The following is a 25591-nucleotide window of genomic DNA, read 5'->3' as shown; positions in this document are numbered from 1 at the left end:
CTCCGACGTCCACAGGTCGCAGCACGAGGACCTCATTTGTCTGCTGACCCGACAAGCTCCGTAGCAAGCGTTTGTGCGAAGCTCGGCGCCTATCGGGTCAGCAGAAAAATAAGGCCTTTGTGTGTGTGTGTGTGCGCGCGCGCCTGTGGGCGCTCCGTGGCAAGATGGGCGTTGCAACGCCACAGTACCGTCGCGTAATGCCGTGGCACCTCTCAGCATTCTGCAGAAAATTCATCAATCGTGTACGTATCGCCCATATCGACATCTTGTCTTGGCAGCGCCGGAGCGTCCGGTCTCCGAGCCCACGGACTCGAGAGCAGGCACGGGCATCTCGATGCGATGCTCCCGGTAGCAGCCGACCAGCTTACACGGCCGTTCCCAACACAGCGCGCCATATATCCCGTCCATGTCTCGCACCTCGTGAAAGATAGCGTCCACTGGGGTTTCAGGCTGAGCGTGCTTCAGCCTCGCGACACTTGCGGTCGTACGCTTCGAGTTGGGCTCGTACTTGCTCGAGTGCTCGCTGCATCTTCTCCAACTCTTGCTTTGCATTCGGATTAAAGCGGTACAAACCGTAATAGAGATCGAAAGAATCCCGCACCGTCGTCTCTACAACCGCCAACAGTGCTTCAAAGCCGCGGGTGTTGATTGGTGTGGAGGCAATTTTGAGCTCGGCCAACATGCGACCTGTCGTATGGGTGATGAATTGTGTACTCGCCGCATAGTGATCATGTTCTTGACATGGCATCTCGATGAGCGTGCAACCACGCTCCCGAAAGATAGATAGAAAGGCCTCGCAACGCTCGTGCTGACGAACTCGCGTGCGCTCAAAGACAAATGGTAAGCCCCGCCATGAACCACGTCCTGACTCTGGACCAAACATGGGATGCGTCGCCAAAATATCAGCCTCTTCAGGTGCGTAGCGTAGCATGAGCTCCCGTGCATACACCTTGACGCTCAGCACGTCGACAACGAGGCAGCTCCGAAGCTTCGCTGTCGGGAATCGGCGCAGGACCTCTTCGGTTGAGAGTATCGAAGTCGATAACACGACAATGTCAGGATTATGGAGGTCCATCAGCGCATCCGCACTGGTTTCGAAACCGCAACCGAGCTGCCTCGCAATCGCTTCGTAGTTGGTGCGCGAATGTCCGATCACCCGGTGACCGGCCTGAACAAACGCTTTCGCCAAAAACTGTCCGAAGTTGCCGAAACCAACTATTGCAATTGTTAGTGAGTTAGAACTATTCACTTGATCCATGAAGTACGAGAGAAGAAACAGACAAGCAAGCAGCAGCACTCGGGCGGAGCCTGGAACGCACCGGCCTCTGGGCGTGTCGCAGTGCAACGCATCTGCGCACCGACCGCAACGCTTGACGATTTCCGGATGATAAAAGTCGCTTATATTGACCATGGGTCCCAGCTTGCGTGATCGATGGGTACCCGTAAACGACCAAGTTTCCATCATGCTGCGCAATACTACCATGTACCATCATATAGAGTTCCTCTCGGATGTACCGGTCGTTTTGTGCGTTCTATCGGGGGCTTTGCGTACCTAGAGCACTTGCCTTGGCACCCTTAACGGCGATGCAGATGCAGCATAGAGACAGAACGGCATTGCCAGACTACATAGTGGATCGATTCGAGGCGTGGTCCGTTCCGCACGGCATCGGAGAACACAAGCATTCGGGGAGTCTGCAAGCTGCGCAGACAGACGTCCCGCCTGTGGAGCGCGCAGCGATATACTGGGATACTTCGGCGACCAAGCCGACGCCTAGATGCAGTTTACGCGCTCCTGGTCCCAGGATCAAGTGCATTGCGGGCGATTTGCTCAGGCCTCGCAACAGCACCGGGCACTGGGGGAGCATGAAGCACCAGCCCGGGAGAGACGTCCGGCTCGCGGGACCTGCCGCCTGTGAGGTAGACTTTCGACACTTCGGAAACGATTTCCCGTTTTAGCGCTTATCGTAGCGAGGATCGAAATTGTTATCGAGTTGCCATGTAGTGCCTAGTCTCCGTTCCTCGTTCTAGATAGTTCGGTCGATACGCCAGCCTCCATATCTGGGAGGCATGAGATACGATGCGTCTATCGCCGTTGAAGGGAAACGCGATCCTGATCATTAGCGTGTGGCTGTAACGTAGGCGGTCCATTTGCGTTGAAGTCATAGCAAAGTATAGTCTTTCGTCTCAATCGTATTTCAACCCTCACGGAAGTCTATTCAGGCGATTTTTCGCGGTTTATAGCATACGCGCTCAAACTGGGTTCGATTTTAAAAAAATAAAGATATGGACATTCAAGTCGGGTATCCTTCGGGGCCGCCAGTACCCGCTGCCGGGAGTGAACGATCAATACCATATTCGCCGACCATCAATCGAAATAGAGCAAATGACGAAGAAGAACAGGGAAAATAGAAGAGAAAAAGCGCTCGCCCGGCGGGCCGATGACGACACTGTTGTGGCACACTGGGCACGAGTACTAGGAATCCTCGCGATCCTGAGTACAAGCGGCGGCAAGAAACGCAGTGAGTTCGTGAACCGAGACGTTAACGCCGCTCTTAATATCAGACAATGTGCGATGCTGTAGACGAGATCCGCGGTGCTGACGCAAGTGAATTTTGTGGGACAACCTCTTCATTCCGAAGTGTGCAAGGAGAAGCTGAGGCTGATAGCAGGGGGCCGGTCGAAAAGGCTGGGAGGCGTCTGCACGTCGGTGTATAGACAAACACGCTCTCGTTGCGATGCTCTGAACAATAGAAATGCAGGCGTGGGCGTTCGAAACAAGTGCCGCTGGTAACGATGGACGCCTGAGAAGCTTCGAGGCAGGGTTTCAAGCACGCTTTTTTATCTGGTCAAATATGTGAGCGAGTTTTGTGCGGGCCCAGTCTGGAGCGGAATTCAATGGTACGTAGCGGCTGCAGGTGAAGTCGAACTAGTCGTCGGTCGACGGCGCTTCCATCGAGTGAGCATAGACGATGAACCCAATACGTGGCTTTTTGAGCTGTGGCTGACGCGACACGAGCCTCCACGAGTGAACAATATGTCTCGGTATGACTCTCGAACGGATTTTGCAATCGTTTTTCCCTAGGTCGACGGCGAGGGTACGGTAAGGCAGCATCCCTGCATTTGCGAGGATGCATAGGAATGGGTCCTCTGACTCGAGCGTGCACGCTAACGTTTCGGGGGTTTCCCGCTGCTATCGCCTGCGGCCTTCCAGGGCTTTTCCTGTGACTGATGTCATGTCCCCTTTCGTATCCCGTGCCTGAAACACCCAGTGCGCTGCGTTCCCATCGGTTACGCTGTCTGCAATCGATGGATGTTGTTGGCAGGTTTGCAACCCGAAATTCGTAGTTGCTGGCCATAGTCAACACACTCCGTGCATAGACGGTAGTTTCGATCAACGTTGCGCATGTCACTTTCATCTTGTCGTTTGGATACTGTCTGTGTGCGCCCTTCGCATTTGTCGCACCTGCGTATGGTCAGGTGGTCCCGTATGTCCACCACAACTTCTGCGCCTCCTCCGGAGACCGAACTGTGCCACACGGCCGCCTCACTTGTTGCTCCGTAGATGCTCTTGATGGGTATTGAAGGCTCCTCGCGACGCGTTCTTCGGTTTCCACAACTGCTGCTTAACCCAAGGATCACGAGCTTCAGCCAGGCGATCCGCCCTGCATGTACGCTGTCCGACGCACACAAAAGCGCACGCTGCTCTGTTCAGAACAGGATTTCTGTAACATGATGTTGTCCACGATGTACCAAGTACCGGAAGGAGAATCTAGGCTCGAGATCAAGTCCCAAAATTTTGATCCTTCCATGGTCACTTCGGGCAAAGCGAAGACACATACGCCCCTGATATTCGTCGCTCTGATGAATTAGGTGCGAATCTGTGACCCTTTTGCATCCAAGCAGGAGAAACGGTAGTCTCTGGGAGCATATCGCATGAGGCAAATCATGCTGCTGTGGATTGCCGTTTTGTACACGGACGCACAGATAGAAGGGTTTGTACTCGGAACAGAATCAATTATTTGGCGTGACAAGTTCAGTAAACGTTCGGCATGAGCGTGTGAACGACGCATCAAGCAACATTATGGAGTGTTTGCTTGTGAATCCCGCAGAGCGAATTGCTGCGCCCAGGAGTTGCCTCGGCCAGAAAGATTGAATAGTTGAAAGAACGCGTTATTTGGACCTGCTAACCGTAAAGATCGAACAAGTGTGGAGTCATCTAACAATGCATAGGATGCTGATTTCGATCAGTTGAGGAACCCCTTGTACGAGTGCATCGTGGATCAGGTTGCTTCCGATGATGGAACAAAGTCCAGCGACAAAAATCCCAAGGAGCCGTCCAAAAAAGACAGACGAAAACCCAAGACCTACCTCTGTTTCCGTAACCCTCTATCGCTGGACTATGAATACCCAGATTGTACTGCAGAAAAATCAAAAAAGTCATAAGGCACGAGCAGAACGACTAGTGCAGTTTTCCATGATGATCTGACATGGATGTAGACGGTGAGAAGGCCTCTGGCCCTATCACTCTGACCCTTCTCTCTTCGTTTTCGAGATGAACAACATACCTTTGTATAAAAAGTGAATACGCAAGCGTACAAAAGCGCTTTCTTGAAGGAGGTCACGGCAAGACTAGGAACCCCTTGGCTCTCGTTCGGAGGTTTTGGTCTATCAGGCGCGGTTCGCGGACCTGCCTCTATCACCGGTTCTCTGGGCGTGATCGTCTCGAAACTGGTTGCGAGTCCTGTTCCACCGCAAAGACTTTGAGAGATTTTCCATAGCGAACGATTGCAGCTACCTTTGCCTTGGAAGAGGAACACCAGTTTTCGGGAGCCTGGTGCCCTACGAGGCGCCTTCAGCACACCAAGCTCGCTAACCGGTTCGTGATCCCCGGTACCGCGGAGACTCGAGTCTCACTTGCTAAAGCGGATTTCTAACCCAAGCTCATACAGGTTGTTACCGAGCACGACGCAGATTGCACAAAGGCAGGCTGCGGTCGTGATCTTCCTTTCTGCAGCCGTGCTTTCCAAAAGCGGCGACCATTCGTGGTCAAGCTAGAAAGCGCGCTTCAGTACAGGGCTCCGGCAACGCTGACGGAAAGGAGTTCGCACTGACTACGAAGCTAGCTGAAAGGTGGCGTTTAGGAGGCAGCTAGGTGACCGAAAAGCTCCTCGGGCACTTCACTCGGGTGAGGCGCCTCGCGGCGTGCCGTGCGGGAAACCCCGCTGAGCACCTGTTCATCACGACTGTTCGCGTTTCAGTGAGTTTTTCTCGTTGAACGCTCGCGTTCGACACAGTATCGACGGTTTTTCTCCGCTGCGAACGACGCTGTGAGTGTCATCGTCGTAGATTCGCGATAGCTTTACCACCATCCTGCACTTGAGCAGCAGCGATAGCACCATACCTGGTCGGAGACTTGGAGTTGACGCGTTCGCCTGCGTCCAGGATAGTTCCCGTTGGAAACAGACTGTCAACAGCAACGCCCGCCACAGTGCTGGGACGCGCTATTCATTGTTTGACCTCATGCAGGTATACAACTTTTACCTGTTTAGTAGACATGGCACATGTCTCTACTATCGGGAATGGCAACGAACACGCCCCGGTTCGGACACACAACAAGAACAACAGAACCTCATTGGTCTTCTCTTCGCCGTGAAACAGCTCTGCCGAAGCCTTGCTCCCGCGAATGATGACTCTCTTCCTATCGACACAGCAACTCGGTACATGCCGAGAGGACCATCTAACTTTTGCAGTTACTCGACGGAGAAATACCAGTTGCACTGCTTTGAGAGCAGCACCGGCCTGCGCTTCGTACTGACAACGTCGCCAACGGCAAGCGACCTAACCCGGATTCTGCAGCGCGTCTATCGCGAAGCGTATGTCGAATGTGCAATACGCAATCCGCTCTACACACTCGGCACATCGATCGTGAGTGAGAGCTTTCGAAAGCGACTCGACTCGGTGATTCGCACGCTCGCAGTGGAGTCGACCGTCTTTCGACCAGCAAGCGAGAAGGCGCTACGCGGTAATGGAAGCCCTGCTACGAAATCATAGACGCATCGTATCTAGGGTGCATGGATGGCATGCTGTTCTATTGCATGCCCGGAAATGGTAAAGCGGATCAACTATTTTAGATTTGGGAGCGCTGTCGCAGTGTTCATGCTTGCTCATGGCGTACCTTGAACAGCAGCAGCAGCAGCAGCAGCAGTAACATCAATATCAACCGCAGAAGCTGATGCTTATGATGACGAGCAGCGGATTGTCTCAGCGATGCATCATGCCAAGCACCATCAGAAACGATACACCGGATTGCAAGGCAATTGTTGTTTGAATCGCTGATTCCGTGAATCAGGGCCCTTGCATCAACCTGGAATCTGGATGGAACTGCGAGACACCCAAAATATTTGCTGCTCACCCGCGTCGCTTCTCTTGCTTTCAAAATCCGCGGTAAGAAAAACATTCGACGCACGAAAGCGCCGCACAACACGCTGCGATGGTCATCAACGCTAGCCGCGGCTGCCGACTTGCCTCGTCACCGGAATGTATGTGTAGAGCATGACAAGCGGCGTTCCCGCGGGCTGCCTCGTGGGCCAATGCGACCTGTACAAACCTCAAGCGTAGTGCAGATTCACAACTGGTGCTCGTTCTGATGACCATAAAATACTCAGACAAAAAGCATCTTGTGGGTGAAAGATATAGGATGCGTATTGGCGAACTCTGGAACGCGGCTCTGCTTCCGCATCCGGCAAGTACGATACCGTTGCTTGCAACATGGTGTCAGTGACGGTTCTTTGGCTGTGGTCTGGTGCACCAGCGTGCGTCGTCGACGTACGCGCGCCTTCCACGGGCGTATGTGTTCGTGAAGCTTCCAAGCGCTGCTGCTGCTGCTGCTGCTGCTGCTGCTGCACGAACGGGCGAGCAGATAATCTCTCTCTCTCATTCTTCGCTGCCGGATAGATACGCCAAGAGAGTGTTCCGCGTACGCGATGAAAAACACGCACCATGGGATACTCGTCGCATACGGCTGGATGGAATAGGTCTCTACTCCACAACTTTGATTCATCGTAGGAGAAGAACCGTCGGTTCAACCAGGGCGAAAAGATAGCCGGTTGGCACGGCAACGGCAGCAGCAAGAACATCGTTAGCAAAGGCTCCCTGTACAGGTGAGCGACATCCATGACAGGTCCGCGCTCCGTTAAATCTTGTCCTAAAGTTGTGCAGTTCCCGGTAACCGCTCTAGTGTCGGCACGCTTACCCGTCGAAGAAGTTTCACCAGCACCTGCCTCCGGTTTCACAGCCATCGACCAGCGCTCGTGCCTCTGTGATGTATCAAGCGGAGCGCCCGCCGATAATAGGGCAATTTCTGCCTTGACAAGAGCAGCACGTTCGTCTGTTCCATGAGCCATGTTGCGTGGCGTGTTCCGCGCAGCAACGCTACCGCAGCGGTGCTCCCGGTGGCACACTGGACAGTAGACCGCTCCACAGACTAGTTTCAATTCCTCGAGTCGTTCCACGGCGCTCTCTATGCGATACAGCGGCACGCCGGAGCGCAACCCGAACCATTCCGGATGGTGACGTGCGAGTGCGAGGAATTCCACCGAGCCGGGCGAGAACACTGCCTCAATTTGTGTGCTCAAATAGTCGTAGATCACGTAAAACGTGGTGCGCAATTGAGCCACCAGAGCACTCAAAGCATCCTGTCGGCGTTTTGAGGCAACAATGTTGTCGGCGAGTACAGGACAGGGGGCGTGTAATAGATGCTGAAGTTGCTGCCTGTACGATCCTGGTTCCGCGCTCGCCGGTATCTGCTCAGAATCTGCAGTGCTGTGCGCTTCTGCTGCGTGCAGTAGCGCCAAGTCAGAATCGACCAGTCCCGTAACCGCAACGCCCGAAACGTACCATGGCTGATGAAAGAGAGAGCAAGCCGTCCGGCCGAGAAAGTGTTTCAGGGCGAGTCGCGCGGGAACCATGCGTACCAGGAAATGCTTTTTGCTGATCAGCGCAGCGCGCTGAATAACGAAGGACTGCAGGCTCTCGAACGATGCCGCAAACCGCTCATAATATGAGCATGGCTTTCCCTGTGTGTAGCTCCGATACAGAAAGGTTAGCAGACGCTGCTTCAAACCCGTGATGAAACATTCCTTTTCTTGCGGGCGATACGCCATACGACACGCCGCTGCAGCCATAGCAGTACCAGCTACAGCGGCCGCACTCGTACATGGCATCACAAAGGGGGAAGCCTCGCGTTCCGAATTGTCATCGCTCTGGGGGCGCTGTCGACGGCACCGTCTCTGGGGTATCCCAGACTCCACGATGCCGCCGACAGGCTCCTTCTGCATGCCGACAGGCAACACCGATGTTTCCTGCGGGTGCGACGGCAAAATGCATGCCCCGGCTGCTGAGGCGTCATTGTTGGCCTCGGACGGCTGAACTGGAACGTCATCTAGCGGCTCGCTTTCTGCACTGGAGTTCTCCGTCTGTAAAAGATCACGTAACTGCAGTGCAAAGACGCGTCGACCTTGTCGGCGAAAATCGCGCTCCCGGCGATATTGTTTGGCAATGAGTAACGCGTCATCGGAGAAACAGTGCGGTCCGAAGCTCGTCAAGTACTGGAAGCATCCACACTGTTGATTCAGACCACCGATTCCTTGCCGGATACGTAACAGATGCACTGCCTGATGCGCCATGGAGGTCACTGCCACGAGGTCCGCATCAAATAGCTGGACACCGGAGTTTCCGTCGAGTAATACAAGGTCATTACGCAACATGAAGACATCTACAACTCGCTGTAATTCCATGTCGACCAGAAAAAGGTAGACAGAGGGTACTACAGGGCATCCTGCTAAAGAAGCAGGCGAACTCGAATCGGCAACGTGGCGCGCTGCGAGTCGCCGAAAGCTGCCTCTTTGCCCGCTTCCGGTTGTTGCGCTTTCCATATGGCTGTCTGTAGATGACCGCTCACGATTCGAGTGGGAATTTTCCGATACAGCGGCAGTTATTTGTGATCCAGTACGAAGGCTCTCGCCTCGGTGCGTCAGTGCGGGTGTTGACGGAGCTCGCCACGCTCCCAGGAGAACAAATCGACCACAGGGTGTACACAGAAGCAAGTCCCGAAGGTAGACACCAGTAGGGTCCCATTCTGCCTCCAGTGGTGTATCCATACCAAAAGCGCGTGCCCTATTATACGCAAGGAAGCCAGTCGTATAGGCATTCACTACACTTATCCGTAGAGGCTCACGAAAAAAGTCGGAAAACGAGGCCGAACCGCCTGACTCGGACAGGTTTACCTTGTTGGCCGGGTCTTCCGCACTGCAACAGTCAGCGCCCTTCAATTGCGTAGAAAACGGCACAGAACTGGACCAGTGTACGTAAGGGAAGACAAGCAGATCCGTTCCGTTTCGGTCAAGAGCAAGGAGAAATCGTCCGTTCGGGGTGAACCGCCGGAAAATGCACGGCGGTGTCGGTACATCATAACTGTGGCGACGAAAACCTTTCCGGTGAAGTTGTTCGGCTGTCCAAGCGGTTTGCTTCGAAAAGTGGTTCGTGTCGGTGTACTCGCGGCTCTCAAGGAGACTTGCAGTGCTGGACCTTTTTCGCCGTGAGTGGTGCAAGTTCCAGCTCTGCCGGCGCCCTGCTGCAGACTCTTTTGTAGTATTCATTCAAGCTCTTAGCTGTGGCTCTCGTTTACCACTCACTTTTCATGAAGAATGGAAGCACTTTGGTTCATTGGAACCGAGCAAGCTTTGCGAACTATTACACGTGAACGTAGCCGGATCCTCACGCCGCAGCTGTGTCCATGAACGTCTGTCGCCGCCGTCGCCGCCGTTGCCGTTGCCGTTGCCGTTGCCGTTGCCTGACAGTGCCCCGCTTCCGTTGAGGAGCAAGTTTAAGAACGTCGGGTACGTTGTCCGCTCGTTGAAACCGATAGATACCCAGTTTCTCTTGTCTTGCTGAGCGTAGACATGCGCTTGAATTCCGAGTTTCAGAAAGTCCAGCGATGTGCTCAAGGCGAGAGCCTGAAGCTTCCTTCTGAACACGCACGACAGGTGCACTCGGCGAACGCGAACGGGTCTGGAAAACAGCGACCTGACGCTGGGTAGTAGGGAACGAGCAACCCACGGTCGCTGTGCTTGGAGCTGGACGCACGTTATACCCGCGGTGCTGCAAAACCTGCGAAAGTGGTTCCATCTGGAGCTCATGAGCGAACGCGAGTTGGGCAGCGCTATTCGAGTTCCTTTCAAAGAACACCGCCCACAGCCCAGCCTGAGTTTAAGTGGCATGCTCCGTGACGAGAGCGACCGCCAAGGCACTCTACACCAAAACTACAGCCTTGCGAGTGCTCACGACCAGTCTAGCAGATTTGGGGGACGCGGACGCTCTGTCTCGCTTTATGGATACGGGTCCAGTCTGACTCGGTGTGCATGGAAGACCTTCCGTGAAAAATGCGTCAGGCACCATGTCGCACAACGTTCGATGCTCATGTTAGCTCCGGATTTCCCTGCACAATCTGTTAAGGTTGTGGACTGCTCCCGTTTCTCTGGAATGAGGCGGGCAATGTGAAAATGCATTGGCTGCATCGTTCCTGTTTTCGGAAGAAAACACTGGAAAAGAAACAACGCACAAGCAGAGTTGCTCAGCTGCTGCAGCTGCATTTCCCGCGGGAGCATTCTACAACTATATCGTGACGCCACCTGTGGCGACGATATGCCTCAACAAGAATGAATGCAGCCAAGGCGGAGAGCGGGACGCGTGATCAGCGGCGAGAAAATTCCGCTGGACACAAACACGGCCGGCAACGCAGCTGTCTAGGCCGGTCGTCCACGAAGTGTCGAAGGATACGTGCAGCGCTATGGATGCGCGTCCATGCGAGCACCGTTTGCGTACATGAATAGAGGAAATCGATCATTCGATAACAGGGCTCTTCGCACCGGGACCTGTGGGCTGCACGCGCGAGGAAGCACTTGTCCCCAAGCCGCATCACATGGCATGTCTTGCCGAAATGCTAGGAACTTGTGAGCGGAGTCTGCGGCGCACATACGTCCATTGCCGCCTTTGCACCGGTGCTGAAACTTGATCACTGGAACTGCACCGCAACGGTGCCTCGGGAGAATGCGTCTGGCTCAAGGCAACAATCACACGGAGCCTGGCACGTCCATTAAAGAAACCAAACTGTGGTCAATGCGCAGACCAGTGCAATAATGACGTAGGTTAGCAGTCGATCGACGCTCTCCAGCATGGTTTCCGTCGTAGCTGTCGTCCGCGAATCGTGGGGCATGCTCTTTTCTGTCGAGCTGCAGTCTGATGCGCTCGAATGCCTTGCCGTTTCGGGCACTTGCATCGCTGGCAGCATCAGCTGGCTCCCAGACGCCTGCGCTTCTTTCTCATGATGCCATGAGGTCGACGCCTCTGGAAGCTCCTCTGGAGCTGCAGGCGTCGTGGGCATCGCAGACGCTATTGGCTCGGTTCCCGGTGAGGCAGCTGGCTCGTGCGAAATGCACCGGCTCTCGTGCCCATCAGTGCCCGGGAGGTTTCCCACATATCCCTCGTTGCTTGTCTCTTCAGATGAGACCCGGTGGGCTTCAGCCGAAGTGGACGCTGAACTCTTCCAACTGCTATGGTCCATACCACACCGGGCACAAGACCAGCGTCGCGAGGCGCACGCCAGCTGACGACGTTCTTCCTCAGTAAAGTCGAGGGCCCCGACAGCACCATCTCCGCGAGTAGGCATAAATCCAATCAGCGCCGTCAGGATAGTACGTATTCCCCAACTTGGCTGCCAGGTCTCCACGTGGTGCTGGGTCACGCTGAGGCAGATGCGTTTCCCCGTTTCGAAGCGACCGTTCGGTGTCAGGAGCATGATTTCCGGCGGCTTATACGGGTACTCGGGAGGAAGCAGTATTCTTCCGTGGTAGAGTCCTTCCTCAAAGGGTGAGTCCGCGGGGCCACGGATGGTAAAGTGCACTTCAAAAAGGTCATCGTCAAGGGCACGCACCTCAAACAACGTTGAAGGCTCGCGAGCTAGTTCTGCTAGTTCCTGCATGATTCTCTTGGCAGAAGCGGAAACCGCTGGTCGCTTTCCGTTGTCTGAGCGCTTCATCTCATCGAAAACGTGATCCGTATAGGTAGCCAGAGCCGGAGCGTTCAGAATAAAATTCGGAGGAGCGTACCTGAACACCAGTGCCTGCCTACACTCATGTCAGATTATAATGGAACATGGAATGACTCGCTTTGCGCCTATCTTTCGATATTTTTCGATCTTTTTTGCTTGGGCTGCATCAACGTTCAAGGTAGAGCAACAAGAGCTTGGGGATGCATGCGGAATTTTATATTTTCGGTCGTGTTTCCGTGGAGGCTCCTTCGATTCCCTGACGCTGCAATTCGATTTCACCACCGGAATCATGATGAGTTCCAGCGCCGTCGATCACGGGTTTCGCAGCATTAAAACAATACCACCATCCACGCATGTGCAGTCGCCTCGATTCCTCTCGATTGCTTGCCTGGCCTCTGCGTCAATCACGCATTCTTCAAGGTGTTCGATGTGTCTGTTTCAGGCAACTCGTGGACGCAGCAATGCGGATCTCTGGATTGACGAGGAAACAAAATACGCGACGATGTCCGCTGGCGACGTATTCACAGGCTCATGCGGCGAGTTCATGGAACCGCTTACGTCAGGAAGCCTGTTCCATTTGGAAAAAACAAAGCCGCCGCTCTCCGTGGCTATCGTCGAACCGAGATCCGACACAAGCATTGCCCATCACGAAGTATGGTCCCAGAAGCTTCTGTGCATTCCGCTTGCATGGAATAGCGTCCTGGACGAGGGCTGCAGTCATCGCCGCAACCGGTTCCACTAATGAGCGCGTCACGGCCGCATACGAAGGCAGCGTGGATCGTCCTGGATTTCTCGCCTGGATCCCGATTCTGGAGTTCCATTCAGGTGCTTGTTTCATCACGGGCAATACTGCATTCCATGGCTGCGCTACCGCATGGAGCAGCGTGCGCTTGCGTGCCCAGCGGGTAGCGTACTCGCCGCGGGAATCGTCCAGAAGGGGCCCGTGATCATCGTGCATGTCACCGGGCACAGGAATGGAGGAAGGCATCGACAGAAGCCTTCTTTACCAGTCAACAACATGCACGGAACGGCGAAGGAAGTGCTCACGCGGCACAGGGCGCCGCTTCGGAACGGGATGCATTGTGGGTATACGGGAATCCCTGAGTACCGCGACGTGTCACCGCTGAGCGTGGTACACTCTGTCTGTATGCGAAGGCGATGACTCTCGCATGCAGCGTGTAGATCGCAACGACATTCTATGCCTAGGGTGCGAGAACGGCATCCGAAACCAGCGATATTGGGACTTTCAGAGTACTAGCAGTGTCTCTCGACTGCTATGAACGGATCTGCAAAAAAAAAGGTACACTGGAGAATATACACCGAAAGGTAAGGAAGATGAAAAAGATGTTGTCTCAGAAAACCCCGAGAAGCCTTGTCTTGACGATAATAGCAAGAGATACCAACTTTAGAGTGTGTATCCGAGTTGCTGGACCCATCCCTTCATAGTCTCGCATGAGCGTAAGACAAGCTGGGAAGTGCACGAACCGTAAAGCGTCTATGGCGGTCGTCGTTCAGCGCGCTCCCGCCTAGCAGTTGCTCATGTCTCGCTGACGCATGCCCCATAGTGCAAGCAAGCAGCACTAGTGAACAGCTCTGAAGAGGCCCAAACTTTAGCTTCAGCGACGCACCAGGTTCTCGTCATCGCTGTATCGCGCTGTATGGGTATCGGTATCGCGCATGCCCCTTCAAAACGGTGTACACCAATTGTAATATCCCGAATACACAGCCTCTTCTTGAAGCGCTTTCTTTCGCCCGAGCGTGTCTTCGTTACTCGATCGGATAAACAACTTGACCACGAGTCTCTTGTTGGACGCACGGACGCATCTTGCTCACTGTAACAGAGCCGTGGTGAGTTCCCGGAGCTCGACAATTTTTGACAAGTTGCGCACCGGTGCTGCGGGTTTGATCCTACTTTAAGTGAAAGTGAGGTCGTATTCAACCTTTCAGCACACTTGAGGCTTTACTCTGTAAGTTTTTATGGATAACGTTTACATCGGAAGCGGAGCTCATTGATGCCGGCCACCACGGGTCTGTCGCGGCGTCGAGAAGGCGCGTCTGCAGAGGCGCGTCGAGCGCGTACCTCGCTAGAGCGCTGTCGAACAGGCCGCGAGCGCCCCGACCTGGTCAAGCGAACGCCAGACGAGGACGGTAAGAGTGAAAACGCGGATACCTCACCACAGGCAGCTGTACCTGGCGCCGAAGCGATAAAACCTGCGACGCTGCTCCCAAGCCAGGCTTCTAAAACGGAAGGGCATATGCGTACCTGTTTGGTGCGCACTGAAGGGGTCCAGGCTCCCATCGTTGTTGCGTATACTTGCAACACAAAGAAGCAGAAGCCTTTTTTCGACGTTCTTCAACAGCTTGCATTATGTGAGGAAGAACGCTTTCAAACATCAGCGGAGGCAAACGCGAATACTGAGTATCAAAGAGCTTTTCTGAGACCTATTCTCCTGGTGGAGATGGATCTCGAAGAAGGTCCGTATGCCCTCGAAAACAATCAAAAGAAACAGCGAGAACCCCTTGCTTATTGTCCAGAATGTTGGGATATGGTGATCCACAAACGTACCGATGATATGGTAATGGCGCAACGAGGCGACAAGAACGCACAGCGGAGGCTGGCAGCGCTCGAACGTAGCTTCAAAGCGTTCGCAGTACAGAAGCGCATTCGTGGTCGAAGACCAGTTATTGTCGACCCTGTGGACGCTGTTTGGACGTTGACGGATCGCACGCTATTTAGCAGTGTTTTGGACCATTTGCTCGCATCAGAGCAGGCCGCTGATGAGCATGGGACGCTTGCTGGTGCCAGCGGTATTCTAGACGGTCACAGCTCTGTGATTCGCCTAACAAAATGGTGTGCGGGTTCCGCGGACCGTGGTGCACGGACGTTTTCCAGAGCAGCTAGTGAAGCGTTCACCCGACAACAGCGTACGACGCTGAATGCTAGGTTTGGCAACGGCGGAGCCGCGGGGCCTGCTGGCTGTGAGCAGGGCCCTGTATCGGGCGGCCTGACTGATCCCGCAACAAATCCTTGTCCTGAGACAGCGTCGAGACGTGATGCGGATCTTGATATAGAGGGTTCGTTCTACGAAACGAAATGGGGAACCATCGAATTCCAGCGTGCGATACCCTGGCTACAGGCCTGCCGACTAGCGAAGATGCATTTTCCACTTGTAGTGAAACGGCGAACTGCATGTGGACCGCGTTCCTCCCATGACATTGCTTTGGTCTATGATGAGGATGGTCTCGAGAGGCTTCTCACCTCAGAGCCTGCTTCCCGACACCATCGAGACTCGAATGCGAGCAGGCTCTTTGCTGGTGATGAGGTGTACCTCCAGGAGTACGTCCCGCACGGTGAGGCTGTCTTTAAGATTTACGTGCTTGGCAGTGACAAACAGGTGTCTATTCATGCGCGAAGCACGTTGCCAATTCCACGAGGCACCGATCGAGGTTATAGAATCCTGAACACATACGACTTTGGAAAGTGTGCTGTCTCCGAGCCGCAAATTCGAGCCACGGACCGCATCGCCACTGACGGTGGGTATCCCGAGCCACCGACGCCGGCTGACGCTGCCTGCCTCGTACGACTCGTCATGCAGAATTTGCATGTGACACTTTTTGGGCTCGATGTTCTTCGAAGTGTTGTTGACGGTGCGTTGTATGTTGTGGATTTGAATTATTTCCCGTCGTTCAAGGATGTTCCCGATGCCCACCACGGGCTTTTGACGTATCTCCGTGAGCTCTACCTGAATAGCACAGGGTAGGATGTCGTTGCTTCTCCACAACGGTGATACCGACGCTCCCGCGTAGCGTCAAACGTGCGGACTCCTGTGCGATGCCGATTATTTGATGAAGATACGAAACGGAGTATACATGCTCGCTACCCCAAGTATGACCTCGGTGGATCTGGGTGCCCGGAGAAATCCGTATCCGGGCAGACACGAAAGGCAGACACCTTGTGGGCGTCATCCGCGGGCGCCTGTGGCATTGTACAGGAAGTGCTGTTCCCCCCGAGTGGGATCCTTGACCGGAATCGCGTCACGATGATGCCCAGCACGAACAGCGACGAACATATTCGACAGCACATTCGTCACACCATGCTGCTTCATGGTCACCTGGGCATTTCGCGAACCGTGAAGTTCTGAGACCGCATCGCTGCCACGGTTTCCAAGGCTGTCGGGAATATTCCGCGCAGCCGCGACGATCAGCATAACGAGCTTCACCATCATAGAGTCGATTGCTTTCATTTCATGGCAATACACACAGCGAAGCGTCTCTCACACGGCATGAAGAGCATTGTATTTGGTTGTGCAAAGGGCCGCGCGCAGCATTCGTCTATATAAACGGTTTCATCTTGCAAACCAAAGCAGAAAAGCGCACAAGTGCCTGTTGGTGCTGCGCGATCCACAGGGTGTGGTACCATACATACACAGCGTTGGGCATTTTTGTGCACGTGCACCCATGCAGCGATATCCAGTCTTCGCAGGGGCGCTCCGCATCGTCGTCCTGTCGAGTGAGCTTTTCAGGGAATGGTTTAGCGAGCAGCGTGGGCATCATGCTGAGCGACTGCCGGCGTTCGGTGCTAAATATTAGTATCCAGGAGCGAAGGAATCCGATTCTCGCCACAGTGAAGTACCGGTTAGGTGCGCTTCAGCAATCCAACCGGGGTCGGAGCGACGATTGTTTCCATTGGGGGATATGTCCTGGGCACTCGGTGAACGACAACGGTACCCCATGATTCTCTATTACTGCGTATACTTCATACTTGAATACCGTGTCTACGACTCGGTCATCGACACGAACACAGACGCATCAATGCGATGGCAGAAACAATACAGGATCTCGGATTCCTTCGCTACATATTGCCGTATGCGTCCTCCGGTTCCGGAATCTGTTAGCGAGCTGCTTTTTCGAATGGAACTGGACGCTCCCCAGCAACGTCCGCGTGCTGCACAGGCAGTTTTTTACGGTGAATGATCCATCAGTCAAATCCTTTTTCCCTGTGCGCGAATACTGCAGGCAACCAGGGAAAACTTGGAATCTCTCCTTAACAGACGCTGCATGCTTCCATGAACCTCAGCAAAACTCTCTTTCGAAGAACAGAGGTGGTATTCAGCGGCATCCTGCGTGCTGAGCTGCTCCACAGTACGCGTTCTGCGGATACAGAAGCACCCGCGAGGATGCCGATGCTCCCAAATGCTCCAAAGCGCTCGTCTGGTGTGTTGTGATCGCAGATTCGATCCTCGTCTCGCCATTCGAGCGCGCCATTCGACTCTTTCGCGCCAAAAAGCCTACTGGCACTATCTAACACAGGACTTACACTGGAGAACAGCTTTCTCCGTTCGTCTGCACTATAAATCGTAACATTTCCACCAAAGTGAAGGACGTTGCCACTCTGCCCAAGAAAATCATGCATACACGCGCTCGCGGCCTAGACGGATCGAGTTTTGATGCGCTTCTATGCCTGCTCGGCTGACTCCAAGCCGCGGCTGGATGTTTGTTTTCAGGGCGCTTCGTGCAAGCGCAAGTTCATTCGAGGCCGCTGCTTCTCAGCGTAGTGGGTGACGCGCGGAGTCCCGCGGAAGCCGTTCCAGAAGGATAGTTTGTCAAGGTAGACAATTCCATATAGATCCAATATTTACGTTGGAGGGTCCAGGAATCGCAGTATGCTCACTGCGAGGGTGCTTATGCTCCCAGCAACCCGCGTACGAACACGAACATTGCGATAGAGGTGCTTTGGTTGCCCACCGATGCAGAATTCCTCCACAGTGGATACTATATCGAATGCGCAACCCTTAAAGCCTCTTTGTCCTAAATGAGGCCCTGTTTGCGGATCGTGGAACTTTGAAGTTCTGGATCGCAGTAGTGATGACTGCCCTGAAAACCGATCGCCATCGCGCGCACTCGAGCCTTCCGCACCGAAGATGCAGCGATCCCGTACGGTATTCGTGAGAGACGCGCGCCCGCTGTGCTTTCGATGCGGCGCTCTGGAATTTTTCGCACATCTGTGGACATCGCCGCCGCGGCAGCACAGCGCAGCGCAGCACAGCAGTGCTCGACAGCGCGCACCGCACCATTCGTATCGACTGGTTATCGGCACTAGGCGAGGCCCTGGCCTTGACAGTTCTGTATCGCTCTTTGTACCTGCCTACGCAACTAGGTATTCTTAGTCTGATTGACGTCGCTGCAAAAATAGCGAGTAATCGACGCACAGAACGACAGAATAGTCGAACACGGCTTGTACTGAGTGCCAAGATAGATCATGGGTACCATCCTCGCAGCACTTGCGAATCAGTTTCAGGCGTTACTCGCTCGGGCCCGTGACGGCGACACCGACGCTATCGGCTGGCTGGCGTTGGGTGTAGCGGCTCTTGTTTGGCTGATGACTCGCGCAGCACAGGCCTTGGCGACGTTGCTGTCTCCAGCGAAACCTGCCGAAGGTTTGGAACTTGCTTATCCGCCACTGTACACAGAAGGGTTTCCGGTTGTCGGCAACGTCGCGGCGTTTGCGCGTAACCCGCTCCAACTGGCGAAGCGCGCCTATGCGCAACTCGGGGACGTGTTCACGCTCCGTGTTGGGCCCAAGCGGTTCACTTTCCTGGTGGGACCCCGAGCGCACGAGGTTTTCTTCCGAGCCAATGACGACGAGCTGGATCAGGGTCCAGTTTACGGGTTCTCCGTTCCGGTCTTTGGCCGCGGAGTCGTCTACGATGCGCCGCTCGCCATCCGCCTTGAGCAATTCCGCTTTGTATCAACCGCTCTGCGGGCTGCGCGTTTGCGGGAGTACGTGCCGCTCATGGTCGCGGAAGCAGAGACATACTTCAAGCGGCATTGGCATGGAACTGACGGTACAGCTGATCTTTTGAAAAGCTTATCTGAGTTGATCATTCTCACTGCATCCCGTTGTCTAATGGGCCGGGAAGTGCGCGAGCAACTGTTCGAAGAGGTGAGCACCCTCTATCATCAGCTAGATCAAGGGATGCAGCCGCTTTCGGTTTTCGCTCCGCATTTCCCCTGTAAAGCGCACTGGCAACGCGATCGAGCCCGTCGTGAGATGCGTCGGTTATTCGCGTCCATCATCGCGAATCGACGAAAGAGGTACCAGGAAATCGCAGCACAGGCAGAGAGCGTGGGGCAGGACCCGCAACAGGCGCTGGAGGCCGCGAAAGAAGTCGACGTCTTACAAGTTTTTATGGACTCGCAGTATCGAGACGGCTCGCGGCTCACAGACGACCAAATCACTGGCCTGCTTATTGCCGTGCTTTTCGCGGGCCAGCACACGAGCACCATCACAGGCACTTGGACAGGATTATTGATGCTTCGGAAACCGGAGCTCGTTACCCGCGTGCGCGCCGAACAGGAGCAGGTATTGTACGACGATGACGGCTGTTTCAAAATCGATTACGATGCACTGCTACGATTGGATGTGATGCACCGGTGTATCAAAGAGGCACTGCGCATGTATCCACCGTTGATTTTCCTGATGCGTGAGGTCGTCATTCCGCGAACCTACCGTGACTACGTCATTCCGAAAGGTGACATCGTGGTGGTTTCACCTCCGTTGGCGATGAGTTTGCCGGAGGTTTTCGCTGATCCCGATCGTTATGATCCCGATCGGTACGCGCCGCCTCGCGAGGAGGATAAGCGCGTGCCTTTCAGTCATATTGGATTCGGCGGTGGCCGTCACGCTTGCATGGGAGAACAGTTCGCTTATCTCCAGATCAAGACCATCTGGAGTGTCATCTTGCGGGACTATGATCTGGAACCCGTAGGTCCGCTGCCGCTTCCCGACTATTCCGCGATGGTGGTGGGGCCCAAACCTCCGTGCCTCGTTCGGTGGCGCCGGCGAACACCCTGAGAGCGGTAATTAGCACGTGAAACGTAGCAGCGCGGAAGAGCTGCTCGCTGCTCGTATTGCCGGTAGAACGTGTAAGCGCTTGTTGCGCGTCACTGGCGATGGTATCGCTGATTCCAAATGAATCAAGTTAGGACCAGAGGGTTGTGAGGAATGATGCCGCTGGGTCGCTTCACCGATTTGCAGGACGAGGTGCACCGAGTGACCGCGTTAGAAAAGCGACTTTTCGGGAGCAGCACACATGAAGCATGCTCCATCCTGACTTGAATTCGTAGACCACGTATCATTGCCCAGATTGGCTTGGATTCGCACCAGCGGCAATCTGCAGTATCCCGCGCTTTACGCACCCAGTGTGCGATGCTCCTCAAGATGATGCTGCGTTTACGCTGGTCCCATGGAGAGAGCGCACTCCTAACGCGGGCGCCTGCAGTCGCTGCATCGGATTCGAGCGATATCCGTCTTTACCGGATCGTAGCACGGGACAAGAGAGCTGCACCTTCGTTTGAAGAACAAGGCGTTGGAGTATTCGGGTCGCTTTTGTATAACTTTCACAAGTGAATAGGACAACGAAGAAGAAGAAGCTTTCGAGGATGCGGTTTGCGGATACCAGCTCCGTATTGCATGCTGTGCATGCGGGGGTGAATCAAACTGGGACAGGTATCCACGCATTACGTGTCGAATGGGTTTCATGGACGTGTCTGGGTGGTATGCTCGCGTCTCGTTAGGTAATGTCCGTGAAGCCTTCGGCACAGAAGAGCCCCTGCTCTGGCCCTGAAACATACGTATCAGACTGCCCGGCGAATTCTATGCGGTGTAAATGATTTGCGGCACTAGCAGCTTCCCCCGGATACCACAGGTGTGTGGTCCTGGTTTTGCGGTTTAGAAACGATGCACCGAGCCAGACTGACCTGGGTACGCGATTAATATCGACTTTCGGCGCGTTATTCGCTCACCCAAACCTATTTCCACGTCAGAATAAAATGGAAAGAGTCCCCTTTGCTGACTTGGGCGTCCACAACAAAAATGCATCTGAGTAGCAAGGAATAGGTCCCCCCCCCCAATGTGAGCGTGCATAACAACGTTTGGATGTCTTGCAATTGCCGTCAACACCAGCCTTTGAGGCGGATTTCCACGCCAGCTTCGGTTTCTTATCTCAAAGATCCGGCTTTCAATAACCACCCGCTTGTTTGAGTCCGGCTCGCGTGTCAGCAGTCGACGGATATTGGTGGCAGCGTTATCATCCGAATTTCGCAGCATCTGGCGGCTGTCGACGCATACACTGCACGGGCGGAAGTTCCAGTCTATGTTCCGCTGGCGATTTTCATATTCTTTGCGTACAGCCTCGTTGCGCACTTTGCAACGGTGACACTTGGCAGTTGTGAGGTGTTCCAATTGGTCCACCGCACGTGCTCCTGCTCCGAGGACCACCCATGGCCTGGGCAGGCTCGCTTTCGTCACGCGATACATGCCCTTGCAGTGTACAGAGGGCGCTACTCAAGGCTTTTCGCTTCCATTCCCTGCGCTATATCGTATGATCAGAGGTGTATTCAGGGCGCTTCCGTTGGCGAGCACGCTGTCTGCTGCGAGCGAACGAGGTTCCATTCGACAGAGGATTTGTGGCACGCGATGCTGTCTAGGATGAAACAAGTACTGGGAGGAAAAACCTGGATGGAGACCAAATCCAGAAATTCCGATCCGTCTACGCTAATTTCCTGCAATCGCTGACACATGCTCCATTGGAAGCAATCGCTGCTAGGCCGCAAGTTCGAGTCCACGGCCATTTCCCGTGCAAACAGAAGAGCCGGGAGCCTAATCTAACGTAAGCGGTGAGAGAGATAATGCTGCTGTCGCGTGCAGTTTCGGCAATTGCCACCGACACAGGAGGATATGTCTTCCGAACGGAATCGTTTATTTGACGTGTGCGCGCTCCATGAACTTTGGGTGTGAGCTTATCAAAAGCGCGTCGCGAGACGACGTTGCATAGTTTCCTTCGGAAATCCATGAGCGGATATGGCAACGTCCACGAGTTTCGTTGAAAATATAACGATTGAAACCTAGAAGAATGCGTTCTTTGAGCATGGGACACGTCAGGAACGGAAAAGAGCAGAGCCAAGGACATTTGACTTGGAAACGAGCATCGGTCATCTTACGATCGCTTGTTCGTGGGCGTCGCGAATCGCCTTGAAGCTGGCAGCATCTCAAATTTTAGCGACAAAGCATCGAAAGAGCCACTCCAAAAACTCGACTTTGAATCCGAAGAAAAAAACTGCATCTGAATCCGACAATCCTTATTCGCTGCACATAGAATATCGAGGATGTTCTTGAAAACCGATGTCTAAAAATATCGATAGCCACGAAGAGAACGAGCAGTTCACTGCCCCATTTTCATCGAAATTCGCTTTTTAAGACTCGATAGTTCTTTCGTTTGCTTCGGCTCCTGGACCTATATTTGCGCCGCGGCTCGCACTTCGCAGAAGCATTCAGAGGGCAACGAAGATCGTTTTACCGTCTAACGTCGACATGCGCGGTATACCACCCTCTACTGCGACTCATGAATGCTACACCTTAGGATGCGAATCCAAACCAGGACGTCCCGTCTGCTTCCTGAATTTTCCGTTCCTCAAGGAACTCGAGAAAAATACAGATAGATCGAGTTGTCAACTGCGTCTAGCAGGGCACGTCCATTGCGAGGCACGGCAGCGCGCGCTGATTTCAAATCGCCACAGCGCAACACGCGATGCCGGCGTCGATACGCGGGTCGCCTGTCGTGCTCCCGTGAAGCGACGCGCACGCGCCTTCCGCAAAGGATAAACGAAAGCGTTGCTAACTTCTACAGGACAGGAGTTGCACGTTTTGGTGTGTGTGTGTGTGTGTGTGTCTCGTTGGGCCCTTTGAGGAGCACTTCGAATCCTTCTCCGCTCGGGCGTTGGTCTGTTCATGTCTTTCATGGGACCGGATTTCGATGGTGTCGTTCAGACCCTGGAAGCCTACCGCACTAACGAGAAAGAAAATGAACCTGGCGCAAGTCCCGGAGTTGGTTTTTCGGGAAACACACAGAAACAGAACCGCGGTGAGCCGCTGAATTTGTTGCTTGCACCACCGCTGCAGGAGCGCTCGGAAGCGCTCGCTCAGCTGGCTCGTGGCCTAGAGAGCAGCATACCAGAATCACTCCATGATCAAGAAATTTTTCTGGTGCTGCTCGCAGAACATGGGCCCGAACAGATAGGAAACCCTTCTAGATTAGGAATTTGTATGCAACCCTTGACTTGCGCAGGACTTGGGTTTCAGCGGGAGCTTTTCCCGCAACGAAGGGACCTGACTGGTTTCCCGACACTGGACAGCATTAGACGACAACTCGTGACCATGCATTATGTACCATATCTGCTTGATTCAGCAGGGCGTCTGCAGCACTATCGGACCGCTGTTCAACGTGAGCATCGTCCAGTGGTTGCCTCTCAGATAGCACTTGTGGCTGCTCTGTTACTTGAGGCCGGCCTAAAGCAGGCTCTGGGGATAGCTGCGGCTCTCCTGGAACGAGCTGAAGCGCAGGATCGTCGAATCACTGAGCTCGAGCACGAGTGTACCGAAGCAAGCGTCGAGCGTGTATTTCGAGAGCAGCTTTGCTCAGGTTCAGAATCCATCACAGACAGCGCTGATCTAGAAAGGATGACGACAGCGGCGCTTGCTTTGCACACAGGGGCTCCGAAAGTTCCAGAAAAAGACCAGAGCACTTCAGAGGGGTCCAACTGCTCGACACGCGTGGACGGCTTTCGGATCAAGCAGCTTTTACGACCTCCGGCCGTCTCCAGGGATGCGAAACCAGATCCTAGCGCCCTGGATGGGAGCACGGATCAGGAGTTCATCACGGCGATCATGAAAGACTTAGATGATGTGCATCCATTGTCAAACTGCGAAAAAGAGAACGGGCAGGACGCATCTCATTGGACGAACTCGTTTCACGCGGATGCTGAGATATGCGATCAAGTTGGAGACTCGGCTCGTAGCCAGCCGTCATCCGGCGGTATCCCGGAAGCGCACACGCTCGATGCAGCCAAGGGCACGAAAGACGCAACTCAGATACCCACCACAAGTCTGCAGCATGCCTCGATCGGGTGCCTGCAGGCAATGTCAACGCCACGCGCTGATACGGACGAATCCCTCGGGCAGCCGCACAAAGCGGCGCTCGCTCATGCGTCCGCCGGAGCGCTTGCTGCGTGGCCTCCGGTCTCTGTCCAGGAGGAAACCTCTTCCATAGATGCTACAGAGGCACAAACTCAAGCGCTCTATAAGCAGATTCACAATTTGCAAGAAGCTCTAATAACGTCGAGACGGCAATACGTTGAACTGCGAGAGCAACTCGTCGATAAGATGAAAGAGGTCCGTGAAATCGCTCAGGTACTTGGAGAGTACCGTGCGTCTCGGGAGAGCCTCAACGAGCGCGAATCAGCGATGAGCCGTCTTTTGAGTTCGATGGAAGCTCATTGTGAACAGCAACAGAAAATAATACGGATGCTGCAATCGTCCTATGTGGAGGCGGAAATGCGGGCTCAACAGGTAGACACCCTTCGCGCTGCCAATGAGGAACTTTCAACGCACCTACTCTGTATGCAAGCTCGCTTCCTGGAGCGCGACGAACGCATTGCAGAGCTCGAGAAGGCGCTATGGACGACGAGGCAGCGGGTCGGAAAGGCGGTGCCTGTTGATCCGGACGGCTCGAACTCTTTCGTTACGGATCAGTCGAGCTCGCGTTCTGAGAGCGCAGACGCCCCAGACCTCAGCCAGTCTAATTCACGAGATTGGCCCGCGGTTTGCACACATCGGAGCATACGCCGTGGGCATAATCGTCCCGAGCTATTGCCATCTGTGGAAAGCCGGCATCAGTTGCCGCTGCTGGGCAAACAGGATCACGAACAGCACGTACGCGTTCTTCCGCCTATGTGGCTCCTGTTCTACATATCCTGGGCTTTTTACGCAAACCACTATTACAGCCTATGGTTACGGCTGCAGCAGTGCCTCGTGCGCGAGGCACAGCAGCGTACAAAGGCCACCAAATGTATCGTTGCTCTTTCACGACAAAGGACTGGGCTTGTTGAACGATTAGAGCGCCTCTCCTGGGAAGCCAAGGCAGCCGAGTACAAAAACGCGCAGCTCCATGCCCAGCTACACGAACACAAAGCACAGTTGTATCGAGTGAAACGTCTTCACCAGCAAAGCCTTTGGCACTGGCTGGGTCGTCTCGCCCCGTCATGTGTCTCCGACGCAAAACCGTCGAGAATCCCGCCTAGAGAGCTGCACATCCTCCGTAGCATGTCAGCGAGCGCGCCCTGTGAAGCACACGCGTCCACTGACGGCCTCGCATCCAAAGCGCGACATGTGCGCCCATGCCGCTACCGTTCGCGGCACGCACGTGCGTCGGGGTCGGAACGATAAGGCCATAGCGCTCCCGTCTTTTTACACTTCCTCTGCGCATGAGCAACACATCAACAGCTTCTTTCAAAGCAGATATGATCCCAGATGTGCTGCAACGATCGCATGTGAACCCTCGAACATCACCCCTCTAGACCCGATTCTGCTTTGCCCCTGCGTGGAATAACCCCGTCACCAATGCCGCGAATACATCAGCGTTGACGGGT

General features: G+C 54.3%; 7 protein-coding genes and 2 non-coding genes across 9 annotated transcripts, besides 1 other annotated feature; 6 read left to right on the top strand and 3 right to left on the bottom strand.

Moving 5' to 3' along the window:
• Window positions 1–445: 445 nt before the first annotated feature.
• CYME_CMS326C (arogenate/prephenate dehydrogenase) lies at window positions 446–1258 on the bottom strand (the record flags this gene model as incomplete). The annotated part of the gene is made up of 1 exon (XM_005538888.1): window positions 446–1258. The coding sequence occupies one exon, from the start codon at window positions 1256–1258 to the stop codon at window positions 446–448; it is 813 nt and encodes a 270-aa protein (XP_005538945.1).
• Window positions 1259–1372: 114 nt separating this feature from the next.
• On the top strand, window positions 1373–4082 carry CYME_CMS325T. Its single transcript, XR_002461669.1, has one exon. It is a non-coding gene; the product is annotated as a hypothetical transcript (transcript).
• A 1438-nt stretch (window positions 4083–5520) lies between these two features.
• CYME_CMS324C (hypothetical protein, conserved) lies at window positions 5521–6051 on the top strand (the record flags this gene model as incomplete). Its single annotated transcript, XM_005538887.1, has 1 exon — window positions 5521–6051. The coding sequence occupies one exon, from the start codon at window positions 5521–5523 to the stop codon at window positions 6049–6051; it is 531 nt and encodes a 176-aa protein (XP_005538944.1).
• A 557-nt stretch (window positions 6052–6608) lies between these two features.
• CYME_CMS323C (hypothetical protein) lies at window positions 6609–9656 on the bottom strand (the record flags this gene model as incomplete). Its single annotated transcript, XM_005538886.1, has 1 exon — window positions 6609–9656. One exon carries the CDS (start codon window positions 9654–9656, stop codon window positions 6609–6611), a length of 3048 nt encoding a protein of 1015 aa, XP_005538943.1.
• Window positions 9657–9852: 196 nt separating this feature from the next.
• On the top strand, window positions 9853–11939 carry CYME_CMS322T. The gene has a single exon (XR_002461668.1). It is a non-coding gene; the product is annotated as a hypothetical transcript (transcript).
• On the bottom strand, window positions 11153–12094 carry CYME_CMS321C (probable non-canonical ubiquitin conjugating enzyme; the record flags this gene model as incomplete). Its single annotated transcript, XM_005538885.1, has 1 exon — window positions 11153–12094. The coding sequence occupies one exon, from the start codon at window positions 12092–12094 to the stop codon at window positions 11153–11155; it is 942 nt and encodes a 313-aa protein (XP_005538942.1).
• A 2024-nt stretch (window positions 12095–14118) lies between these two features.
• On the top strand, window positions 14119–15867 carry CYME_CMS320C (similar to inositol 1,3,4-trisphosphate 5/6-kinase; the record flags this gene model as incomplete). The annotated part of the gene is made up of 1 exon (XM_005538884.1): window positions 14119–15867. One exon carries the CDS (start codon window positions 14119–14121, stop codon window positions 15865–15867), a length of 1749 nt encoding a protein of 582 aa, XP_005538941.1.
• A 2498-nt stretch (window positions 15868–18365) lies between these two features.
• CYME_CMS319C (cytochrome P450, family 51) lies at window positions 18366–19961 on the top strand (the record flags this gene model as incomplete). The annotated part of the gene is made up of 1 exon (XM_005538883.1): window positions 18366–19961. The coding sequence occupies one exon, from the start codon at window positions 18366–18368 to the stop codon at window positions 19959–19961; it is 1596 nt and encodes a 531-aa protein (XP_005538940.1).
• Window positions 19962–20791: 830 nt separating this feature from the next.
• Window positions 20792–22621: a sequence feature (possible transcribed region).
• Window positions 22622–22895: 274 nt separating this feature from the next.
• Window positions 22896–25388, top strand: CYME_CMS317C (hypothetical protein; the record flags this gene model as incomplete). The annotated part of the gene is made up of 1 exon (XM_005538882.1): window positions 22896–25388. One exon carries the CDS (start codon window positions 22896–22898, stop codon window positions 25386–25388), a length of 2493 nt encoding a protein of 830 aa, XP_005538939.1.
• Window positions 25389–25591: the final 203 nt, after the last annotated feature.

Source organism: Cyanidioschyzon merolae, chromosome 19, assembly GCF_000091205.1.
Source record: "Cyanidioschyzon merolae strain 10D DNA, chromosome 19, complete genome".
NCBI classification, from domain to species: domain Eukaryota; phylum Rhodophyta; class Bangiophyceae; order Cyanidiales; family Cyanidiaceae; genus Cyanidioschyzon; species Cyanidioschyzon merolae.
Note: the sequence above shows the minus strand (reverse complement) of the source record. Positions and strands in the feature narration are given on the sequence as shown.